General features: G+C 36.3%; 1 protein-coding gene across 8 annotated transcripts in view; it reads right to left on the bottom strand.

Annotated features, from left to right (window-relative positions):
- Nucleotides 1-13,618, bottom strand: part of LOC110524924 (polypyrimidine tract-binding protein 3-like) — a 116,855-nt gene that overhangs the window by 28,930 nt on the left and 74,307 nt on the right. For all 8 annotated transcript variants that reach the window (XR_005051597.1, XM_036976560.1, XM_036976559.1 and 5 more), the window contains one exon: nucleotides 116-283. Coding sequence is in view for 7 of the 8 variants with exons in the window: in XM_036976560.1 (XP_036832455.1) it covers nucleotides 116-283 (168 nt within the window). In the remaining variant the exon portion in view is untranslated. The remainder of the gene's footprint in view (nucleotides 1-115; nucleotides 284-13,618) is intronic.

Genomic DNA, 13,618 nt, shown 5'->3' with positions numbered 1-13,618 from the left:
AGGACCTCCAGTGATACAGGGTAAAAGAGGTTAGAGGTCAGATGTCAGGGTTACCTGGTGTAGCAACTTCAGTGATACAGGGCAGAAGTGGTTAGAGGTCAGGGGTCAGGGTTACCTGGTGTAGGACCTCCAGTGATACAGGGTAGAAGAGGTTTTCTACAATGATGCGCAGCACGGGGCTCTGTCCCGGCATCAAGGCTCCATCACTGCCCGATGCTGAACCGCCCATCGCCATGTTCCCAGAATGCACTGCATTGACCGCCTGCAACGCTGCCTGAGCTCTCTGTTGGGGAAAGGAGTAGAGAGGGGAAGAGGGGGAGGAGAGTGGAGGAAGAGAGGGGAAGAGAGGGAGGAGAGTGGAGGAAGAGAGGGAGGAGAGTGGAGGGAGAGGAGGAGAGAGGGGAAGTGAGGGAGGAAAGTGGAGAAGGAGGTGAGAAGAGAGGAGGAGAGGAGGAAGAGAGGGAGAAGAGAGGGAGAGTGGAGAAGGTGAGAAGAGAGGAGGAGAGGAGGAAGAGAGGGGGAAGAGAGGAGGAGGGGGGAGGAGAGGAGGAAGAGAGGGGGAAGAGAGGAGGAGAGGAGGAAGAGAGGGGGAAGAGAGGGAGAGTGGAGAAGAGAGGGGGATGTTGGGTTTAACACCCTAAGCAAACAATAATCATATGATATACAATAACTAAATAAGAAAGAGAGAAAGAAAGACAGAGAAAGAGAGAAAGAGAGAAAGAGAGAAAGAGAGAAAGAAAGACAGAGAGAGAGAGAAAGAGAGAGAGAGAGAAAGAGAAAGAGAGAGAGAGAGAACGAGAGAAAGAGAGAAAGAGAGAAAGAAAGACAGAGAGAGAGAGAGAGAAAGAGAGAGAGAGAGGAAGAGAAAGAGAAAGAGAGGTTGTAACATTATACTGTACAGTAGATTAGAGCTGGCAAGAATCAGCAGACAGTTGTGGACTGGACACGCCTGCTGCTGGAATTGTCATATCACACAATCAGTTCCCAAATGGCAACCTGTAACCTACAGTACAACCTATAACATACAGTATAACCTGTAACCTGTAACCTACAGTACAACCTATAACATACAGTGTAACCTGTAACCTACAGTATAACCTATAACCTACAGTATAACCTGTAACCTGTAACCTACAGTACAACATATAACATACAGTGTAACCTATAACCTACAGTATAACCTATAACCTACAATATAACCTATAACCTACAGTATAACCTAAAACCTACAGTATAACCTGCAACCTAAAGTATAACCTATAACCTACAGTATAACCTATAACCTACAGTGTAACCTGTAACCTACAGTACAACATATAACATACAGTGTAACCTATAACCTACAGTATAACCTATAACCTACAATATAACCTATAACCTACAGTATAACCTAAAACCTACAGTATAACCTGCAACCTAAAGTATAACCTATAACCTACAGTATAACCTATAACCTACAGTGTAACCTGTAACCTACAGTGTAACCTGTAACCTACAGTATAACCTGTAACCTGTAACCTACAGTATAACCTATAACCTACAGTATAACCTATAACCTACAGTATAACCTACAACCTGTAACCTACAGTATAACATGTAACCTACAGTATAACCTGTAACCTACAGTATAACCTGTAACCTACAGTATAACCTACAGTATAACCTGTAACCTACAGTATAACCTATAACCTACAGTGTAACCTGTAACCTACAGTATAACATGTAACCTACAGTATAACCTGTAACCTGTAACCTACAGTATAACCTATAACCTACAGTATAACCTATAACCTACAGTATAACCTGTAACCTACAGTATAACCTGTAACCTGTAACCTACAGTATAACCTGTAACCTGTAACCTACAGTATAACCTATTACCTACAAAATAACCTATAACCTACAGTATAACCTGTAACCTACATTATAACCTATAACATACAGTACAACCTAAAACCTACAGTACAACCTAAAACCTACAGTATAACCTGCAACCTACAGTATAACCTATAACCTACAGTATAACCTATAACCTACAGTGTAACCTGTAACCTACAGTATAACCTGTAACCTACAGTATAACCTATAACCTACAGTATAACCTACAACCTGTAACCTACAGTATAACATGTAACCTATAGTATAACCTGTAACCTACAGTATAACCTGTAACCTACAGTATAACCTACAGTATAACCTGTAACCTACAGTATAACCTATAACCTACAGTGTAACCTGTAACCTACAGTATAACATGTAACCTACAGTATAACCTGTAACCTGTAACCTACAGTATAACCTATAACCTGTAACCTACAGTATAACCTATAACCTACAGTATAACCTGTAACCTACAGTATAACCTACAGTATAACCTATAACCTACAGTGTAACCTGTAACCTACAGTATAACCTGTAACCTAAAACCTACAGTATAACCTGCAACCTAAAGTATAACCTATAACCTACAGTATAACCTATAACCTACAGTGTAACCTGTAACCTACAGTGTAACCTGTAACCTACAGTATAACCTGTAACCTGTAACCTACAGTATAACCTATAACCTACAGTATAACCTATAACCTACAGTATAACCTACAACCTGTAACCTACAGTATAACATGTAACCTACAGTATAACCTGTAACCTACAGTATAACCTGTAACCTACAGTATAACCTACAGTATAACCTGTAACCTACAGTATAACCTATAACCTACAGTGTAACCTGTAACCTACAGTATAACATGTAACCTACAGTATAACCTGTAACCTGTAACCTACAGTATAACCTATAACCTACAGTATAACCTATAACCTACAGTATAACCTGTAACCTACAGTATAACCTGTAACCTACAGTATAACCTGTAACCTGTAACCTACAGTATAACCTGTAACCTACATTATAACCTATAACATACAGTACAACCTAAAACCTACAGTATAACCTGCAACCTACAGTATAACCTATAACCTACAGTATAACCTATAACCTACAGTGTAACCTGTAACCTACAGTATAACCTGTAACCTACAGTATAACCTGTAACCTGTAACCTACAGTATAACCTATAACCTACAGTATAACCTATAACCTACAGTGAAACCTACAACCTGTAACCTACAGTATAACATGTAACCTACAGTATAACCTGTAACCTACAGTATAACCTGTAACCTACAGTATAACCTACAGTATAACCTGTAACCTACAGTATAACCTATAACCTACAGTGTAACCTGTAACCTACAGTATAACATGTAACCTACAGTATAACCTGTAACCTGTAACCTACAGTATAACCTATAACCTGTAACCTACAGTATAACCTATAACCTACAGTATAACCTGTAACCTACAGTATAACCTACAGTATAACCTATAACCTACAGTGTAACCTGTAACCTACAGTATAACCTGTAACCTGTAACCTACAGTATAACCTATAACCTACAGTATAACCTATAACCTACAGTATAACCTGTAACCTACAGTATAACCTGTAACCTACAGTATAACCTATAACCTACAGTATAACCTGTAACCTACAGTATAACCTACAGTATAACCTATAACCTACAGTGTAACCTGTAACCTACAGTATAACCTGTAACCTGTAACCTACAGTATAACCTATAACCTACAGTATAACCTGTAACCTACAGTATAACCTGTAACCTGTAACCTACAGTATAACCTATAACCTGTAACCTGTAACCTACAGTATAACCTATAACCTACAGTATAACCTATAACCTACAGTATAACCTACAGTATAACCTGTAACCTACAGTATAACCTATAACCTACAGTATAACCTATAACCTACAGTATAACCTACAGTATAACCTACAGTATAACCTGTAACCTACAGTATAACCTATAACCTACAGTATAACCTATAACCTACAGTATAACCTACAGTATAACCTATAACCTACAGTATAACCTATAACCTACAGTATAACCTGTAACCTACAGTATAACATGTAACCTAGAGTATAACCTGTAACCTACAGTATAACCTATAACCTACAGTGTAACCTGTAACCTGTAACCTACAGTATAACATGTAACCTAGAGTATAACCTGTAACCTGCAGTATAACCTATAACCTACAGTGTAACCTGTAACCTACAGTATAACATGTAACCTAGAGTATAACCTGTAACCTACAGTATAACCTATAACCTACAGTGTAACCTGTAACCTACAGTATAACCTATAACAAACAGTATAACCTATAACCTACAGTATAACCTGTAACCAACAGTATAACCTATAACCTACAGTGTAACCTGTAACCTACAGTATAACCTACAGTATAACCTGTAACCTACAGTATAACCTGTAACCTACAATATAACCTGTAACCTACAGTATAACCTGTAACCTACAGTGTAACCTGTAACCTACAGTATAACATGTAACCTAGAGTATAACCTGTAACCTACAGTATAACCTATAACCTACAGTGTAACCTGTAACCTACAGTATAACCTATAACCTACAGTATAACCTGTAACCAACAGTATAACCTATAACCTACAGTGTAACCTGTAACCTACAGTATAACCTACAGTACAACCTATAACATACAGTATAACCTGTAACCTGTAACCTACAGTACAACCTATAACATACAGTGTAACCTGTAACCTACAGTATAACCTATAACCTACAGTATAACCTGTAACCTGTAACCTACAGTACAACATATAACATACAGTGTAACCTATAACCTACAGTATAACCTATAACCTACAATATAACCTATAACCTACAGTATAACCTAAAACCTACAGTATAACCTGCAACCTAAAGTATAACCTATAACCTACAGTATAACCTATAACCTACAGTGTAACCTGTAACCTACAGTGTAACCTGTAACCTACAGTATAACCTGTAACCTGTAACCTACAGTATAACCTATAACCTACAGTATAACCTATAACCTACAGTATAACCTACAACCTGTAACCTACAGTATAACATGTAACCTACAGTATAACCTGTAACCTACAGTATAACCTGTAACCTACAGTATAACCTACAGTATAACCTGTAACCTACAGTATAACCTATAACCTACAGTGTAACCTGTAACCTACAGTATAACATGTAACCTACAGTATAACCTGTAACCTGTAACCTACAGTATAACCTATAACCTACAGTATAACCTATAACCTACAGTATAACCTGTAACCTACAGTATAACCTGTAACCTGTAACCTACAGTATAACCTGTAACCTGTAACCTACAGTATAACCTATTACCTACAAAATAACCTATAACCTACAGTATAACCTGTAACCTACATTATAACCTATAACATACAGTACAACCTAAAACCTACAGTACAACCTAAAACCTACAGTATAACCTGCAACCTACAGTATAACCTATAACCTACAGTATAACCTATAACCTACAGTGTAACCTGTAACCTACAGTATAACCTGTAACCTACAGTATAACCTGTAACCTGTAACCTACAGTATAACCTATAACCTACAGTATAACCTATAACCTACAGTATAACCTACAACCTGTAACCTACAGTATAACATGTAACCTACAGTATAACCTGTAACCTACAGTATAACCTGTAACCTACAGTATAACCTACAGTATAACCTGTAACCTACAGTATAACCTATAACCTACAGTGTAACCTGTAACCTACAGTATAACATGTAACCTACAGTATAACCTGTAACCTGTAACCTACAGTATAACCTATAACCTGTAACCTACAGTATAACCTATAACCTACAGTATAACCTGTAACCTACAGTATAACCTACAGTATAACCTATAACCTACAGTGTAACCTGTAACCTACAGTATAACCTGTAACCTAAAACCTACAGTATAACCTGCAACCTAAAGTATAACCTATAACCTACAGTATAACCTATAACCTACAGTGTAACCTGTAACCTACAGTGTAACCTGTAACCTACAGTAAAACCTGTAACCTGTAACCTACAGTATAACCTATAACCTACAGTATAACCTATAACCTACAGTATAACCTACAACCTGTAACCTACAGTATAACATGTAACCTACAGTATAACCTGTAACCTACAGTATAACCTGTAACCTACAGTATAACCTACAGTATAACCTGTAACCTACAGTATAACCTATAACCTACAGTGTAACCTGTAACCTACAGTATAACATGTAACCTACAGTATAACCTGTAACCTGTAACCTACAGTATAACCTATAACCTACAGTATAACCTATAACCTACAGTATAACCTGTAACCTACAGTATAACCTGTAACCTGTAACCTACAGTATAACCTGTAACCTGTAACCTACAGTATAACCTATTACCTACAAAATAACCTATAACCTACAGTATAACCTGTAACCTACATTATAACCTATAACATACAGTACAACCTAAAACCTACAGTACAACCTAAAACCTACAGTATAACCTGCAACCTACAGTATAACCTATAACCTACAGTATAACCTATAACCTACAGTGTAACCTGTAACCTACAGTATAACCTGTAACCTACAGTATAACCTGTAACCTGTAACCTACAGTATAACCTATAACCTACAGTATAACCTATAACCTACAGTGAAACCTACAACCTGTAACCTACAGTATAACATGTAACCTACAGTATAACCTGTAACCTACAGTATAACCTGTAACCTACAGTATAACCTACAGTATAACCTGTAACCTACAGTATAACCTATAACCTACAGTGTAACCTGTAACCTACAGTATAACATGTAACCTACAGTATAACCTGTAACCTGTAACCTACAGTATAACCTATAACCTGTAACCTACAGTATAACCTATAACCTACAGTATAACCTGTAACCTACAGTATAACCTACAGTATAACCTATAACCTACAGTGTAACCTGTAACCTACAGTATAACCTGTAACCTGTAACCTACAGTATAACCTATAACCTACAGTATAACCTATAACCTACAGTATAACCTGTAACCTACAGTATAACCTGTAACCTACAGTATAACCTATAACCTACAGTATAACCTGTAACCTACAGTATAACCTACAGTATAACCTATAACCTACAGTGTAACCTGTAACCTACAGTATAACCTGTAACCTGTAACCTACAGTATAACCTATAACCTACAGTATAACCTGTAACCTACAGTATAACCTGTAACCTGTAACCTACAGTATAACCTATAACCTGTAACCTGTAACCTACAGTATAACCTATAACCTACAGTATAACCTATAACCTACAGTATAACCTACAGTATAACCTGTAACCTACAGTATAACCTATAACCTACAGTATAACCTATAACCTACAGTATAACCTACAGTATAACCTACAGTATAACCTGTAACCTACAGTATAACCTATAACCTACAGTATAACCTATAACCTACAGTATAACCTACAGTATAACCTATAACCTACAGTATAACCTATAACCTACAGTATAACCTGTAACCTACAGTATAACATGTAACCTAGAGTATAACCTGTAACCTACAGTATAACCTATAACCTACAGTGTAACCTGTAACCTGTAACCTACAGTATAACATGTAACCTAGAGTATAACCTGTAACCTGCAGTATAACCTATAACCTACAGTGTAACCTGTAACCTACAGTATAACATGTAACCTAGAGTATAACCTGTAACCTACAGTATAACCTATAACCTACAGTGTAACCTGTAACCTACAGTATAACCTATAACAAACAGTATAACCTATAACCTACAGTATAACCTGTAACCAACAGTATAACCTATAACCTACAGTGTAACCTGTAACCTACAGTATAACATGTAACCTAGAGTATAACCTGTAACCTACAGTATAACCTGTAACCTATAACCTACAGTATAACCTGTAACCTACAGTATAACCTATAACCAACAGTATAACCTATAACCTACAGTATCACATGTAACCTACAGTATAACCTGTAACCTACAGTATAACCTGTAACCTACAGTATAACCTACAGTATAACCTGTAACCTACAGTATAACCTATAACCTACAGTGTAACCTGTAACCTACAGTATAACATGTAACCTACAGTATAACCTGTAACCTGTAACCTACAGTATAACCTATAACCTGTAACCTACAGTATAACCTATAACCTACAGTATAACCTGTAACCTACAGTATAACCTACAGTATAACCTATAACCTACAGTGTAACCTGTAACCTACAGTATAACCTGTAACCTAAAACCTACAGTATAACCTGCAACCTAAAGTATAACCTATAACCTACAGTATAACCTATAACCTACAGTGTAACCTGTAACCTACAGTGTAACCTGTAACCTACAGTATAACCTGTAACCTGTAACCTACAGTATAACCTATAACCTACAGTATAACCTATAACCTACAGTATAACCTACAACCTGTAACCTACAGTATAACATGTAACCTACAGTATAACCTGTAACCTACAGTATAACCTGTAACCTACAGTATAACCTACAGTATAACCTGTAACCTACAGTATAACCTATAACCTACAGTGTAACCTGTAACCTACAGTATAACATGTAACCTACAGTATAACCTGTAACCTGTAACCTACAGTATAACCTATAACCTACAGTATAACCTATAACCTACAGTATAACCTGTAACCTACAGTATAACCTGTAACCTACAGTATAACCTGTAACCTGTAACCTACAGTATAACCTGTAACCTACATTATAACCTATAACATACAGTACAACCTAAAACCTACAGTATAACCTGCAACCTACAGTATAACCTATAACCTACAGTATAACCTATAACCTACAGTGTAACCTGTAACCTACAGTATAACCTGTAACCTACAGTATAACCTGTAACCTGTAACCTACAGTATAACCTATAACCTACAGTATAACCTATAACCTACAGTGAAACCTACAACCTGTAACCTACAGTATAACATGTAACCTACAGTATAACCTGTAACCTACAGTATAACCTGTAACCTACAGTATAACCTACAGTATAACCTGTAACCTACAGTATAACCTATAACCTACAGTGTAACCTGTAACCTACAGTATAACATGTAACCTACAGTATAACCTGTAACCTGTAACCTACAGTATAACCTATAACCTGTAACCTACAGTATAACCTATAACCTACAGTATAACCTGTAACCTACAGTATAACCTACAGTATAACCTATAACCTACAGTGTAACCTGTAACCTACAGTATAACCTGTAACCTGTAACCTACAGTATAACCTATAACCTACAGTATAACCTATAACCTACAGTATAACCTGTAACCTACAGTATAACCTGTAACCTACAGTATAACCTATAACCTACAGTATAACCTGTAACCTACAGTATAACCTACAGTATAACCTATAACCTACAGTGTAACCTGTAACCTACAGTATAACCTGTAACCTGTAACCTACAGTATAACCTATAACCTACAGTATAACCTGTAACCTACAGTATAACCTGTAACCTGTAACCTACAGTATAACCTATAACCTGTAACCTGTAACCTACAGTATAACCTATAACCTACAGTATAACCTATAACCTACAGTATAACCTACAGTATAACCTGTAACCTACAGTATAACCTATAACCTACAGTATAACCTATAACCTACAGTATAACCTACAGTATAACCTACAGTATAACCTGTAACCTACAGTATAACCTATAACCTACAGTATAACCTATAACCTACAGTATAACCTACAGTATAACCTATAACCTACAGTATAACCTATAACCTACAGTATAACCTGTAACCTACAGTATAACATGTAACCTAGAGTATAACCTGTAACCTACAGTATAACCTATAACCTACAGTGTAACCTGTAACCTGTAACCTACAGTATAACATGTAACCTAGAGTATAACCTGTAACCTGCAGTATAACCTATAACCTACAGTGTAACCTGTAACCTACAGTATAACATGTAACCTAGAGTATAACCTGTAACCTACAGTATAACCTATAACCTACAGTGTAACCTGTAACCTACAGTATAACCTATAACAAACAGTATAACCTATAACCTACAGTATAACCTGTAACCAACAGTATAACCTATAACCTACAGTGTAACCTGTAACCTACAGTATAACCTACAGTATAACCTGTAACCTACAGTATAACCTGTAACCTACAATATAACCTGTAACCTACAGTATAACCTGTAACCTACAGTGTAACCTGTAACCTACAGTATAACATGTAACCTAGAGTATAACCTGTAACCTACAGTATAACCTATAACCTACAGTGTAACCTGTAACCTACAGTATAACCTATAACCTACAGTATAACCTGTAACCAACAGTATAACCTATAACCTACAGTGTAACCTGTAACCTACAGTATAACCTACAGTACAACCTATAACATACAGTATAACCTGTAACCTGTAACCTACAGTACAACCTATAACATACAGTGTAACCTGTAACCTACAGTATAACCTATAACCTACAGTATAACCTGTAACCTGTAACCTACAGTACAACATATAACATACAGTGTAACCTATAACCTACAGTATAACCTATAACCTACAATATAACCTATAACCTACAGTATAACCTAAAACCTACAGTATAACCTGCAACCTAAAGTATAACCTATAACCTACAGTATAACCTATAACCTACAGTGTAACCTGTAACCTACAGTGTAACCTGTAACCTACAGTATAACCTGTAACCTACAGTATAACCTATAACCTACAGTATAACCTATAACCTACAGTATAACCTACAACCTGTAACCTACAGTATAACATGTAACCTACAGTATAACCTGTAACCTACAGTATAACCTGTAACCTACAGTATAACCTACAGTATAACCTGTAACCTACAGTATAACCTATAACCTACAGTGTAACCTGTAACCTACAGTATAACATGTAACCTACAGTATAACCTGTAACCTGTAACCTACAGTATAACCTATAACCTACAGTATAACCTATAACCTACAGTATAACCTGTAACCTACAGTATAACCTGTAACCTGTAACCTACAGTATAACCTGTAACCTGTAACCTACAGTATAACCTATTACCTACAAAATAACCTATAACCTACAGTATAACCTGTAACCTACATTATAACCTATAACATACAGTACAACCTAAAACCTACAGTACAACCTAAAACCTACAGTATAACCTGCAACCTACAGTATAACCTATAACCTACAGTATAACCTATAACCTACAGTGTAACCTGTAACCTACAGTATAACCTGTAACCTACAGTATAACCTGTAACCTGTAACCTACAGTATAACCTATAACCTACAGTATAACCTATAACCTACAGTATAACCTACAACCTGTAACCTACAGTATAACATGTAACCTACAGTATAACCTGTAACCTACAGTATAACCTGTAACCTACAGTATAACCTACAGTATAACCTGTAACCTACAGTATAACCTATAACCTACAGTGTAACCTGTAACCTACAGTATAACATGTAACCTAGAGTATAACCTGTAACCTACAGTATAACCTATAACCTACAGTGTAACCTGTAACCTACAGTATAACCTATAACAAACAGTATAACCTATAACCTACAGTATAACCTGTAACCAACAGTATAACCTATAACCTACAGTGTAACCTGTAACCTACAGTATAACCTACAGTATAACCTGTAACCTACAGTATAACCTGTAACCTACAATATAACCTGTAACCTACAGTATAACCTGTAACCTACAGTGTAACCTGTAACCTACAGTATAACATGTAACCTAGAGTATAACCTGTAACCTACAGTATAACCTATAACCTACAGTGTAACCTGTAACCTACAGTATAACCTATAACCTACAGTATAACCTGTAACCAACAGTATAACCTATAACCTACAGTGTAACCTGTAACCTACAGTATAACCTACAGTACAACCTATAACATACAGTATAACCTGTAACCTGTAACCTACAGTACAACCTATAACATACAGTGTAACCTGTAACCTACAGTATAACCTATAACCTACAGTATAACCTGTAACCTGTAACCTACAGTACAACATATAACATACAGTGTAACCTATAACCTACAGTATAACCTATAACCTACAATATAACCTATAACCTACAGTATAACCTAAAACCTACAGTATAACCTGCAACCTAAAGTATAACCTATAACCTACAGTATAACCTATAACCTACAGTGTAACCTGTAACCTACAGTGTAACCTGTAACCTACAGTATAACCTGTAACCTACAGTATAACCTATAACCTACAGTATAACCTATAACCTACAGTATAACCTACAACCTGTAACCTACAGTATAACATGTAACCTACAGTATAACCTGTAACCTACAGTATAACCTGTAACCTACAGTATAACCTACAGTATAACCTGTAACCTACAGTATAACCTATAACCTACAGTGTAACCTGTAACCTACAGTATAACATGTAACCTACAGTATAACCTGTAACCTGTAACCTACAGTATAACCTATAACCTACAGTATAACCTATAACCTACAGTATAACCTGTAACCTACAGTATAACCTGTAACCTGTAACCTACAGTATAACCTGTAACCTGTAACCTACAGTATAACCTATTACCTACAAAATAACCTATAACCTACAGTATAACCTGTAACCTACATTATAACCTATAACATACAGTACAACCTAAAACCTACAGTACAACCTAAAACCTACAGTATAACCTGCAACCTACAGTATAACCTATAACCTACAGTATAACCTATAACCTACAGTGTAACCTGTAACCTACAGTATAACCTGTAACCTACAGTATAACCTGTAACCTGTAACCTACAGTATAACCTATAACCTACAGTATAACCTATAACCTACAGTATAACCTACAACCTGTAACCTACAGTATAACATGTAACCTACAGTATAACCTGTAACCTACAGTATAACCTGTAACCTACAGTATAACCTACAGTATAACCTGTAACCTACAGTATAACCTATAACCTACAGTGTAACCTGTAACCTACAGTATAACATGTAACCTACAGTATAACCTGTAACCTGTAACCTACAGTATAACCTATAACCTGTAACCTACAGTATAACCTATAACCTACAGTATAACCTGTAACCTACAGTATAACCTACAGTATAACCTATAACCTACAGTGTAACCTGTAACCTACAGTATAACCTGTAACCTAAAACCTACAGTATAACCTGCAACCTAAAGTATAACCTATAACCTACAGTATAACCTATAACCTACAGTGTAACCTGTAACCTACAGTGTAACCTGTAACCTACAGTATAACCTGTAACCTGTAACCTACAGTATAACCTATAACCTACAGTATAACCTATAACCTACAGTATAACCTACAACCTGTAACCTACAGTATAACATGTAACCTACAGTATAACCTGTAACCTACAGTATAACCTGTAACCTACAGTATAACCTACAGTATAACCTGTAACCTACAGTATAACCTATAACCTACAGTGTAACCTGTAACCTACAGTATAACATGTAACCTACAGTATAACCTGTAACCTGTAACCTACA

The sequence above is a fragment of the Oncorhynchus mykiss genome, chromosome 5 (genome assembly GCF_013265735.2).
Source record: "Oncorhynchus mykiss isolate Arlee chromosome 5, USDA_OmykA_1.1, whole genome shotgun sequence".
NCBI lineage: Eukaryota > Metazoa > Chordata > Actinopteri > Salmoniformes > Salmonidae > Oncorhynchus > Oncorhynchus mykiss.
Note: the sequence above shows the minus strand (reverse complement) of the source record. Positions and strands in the feature narration are given on the sequence as shown.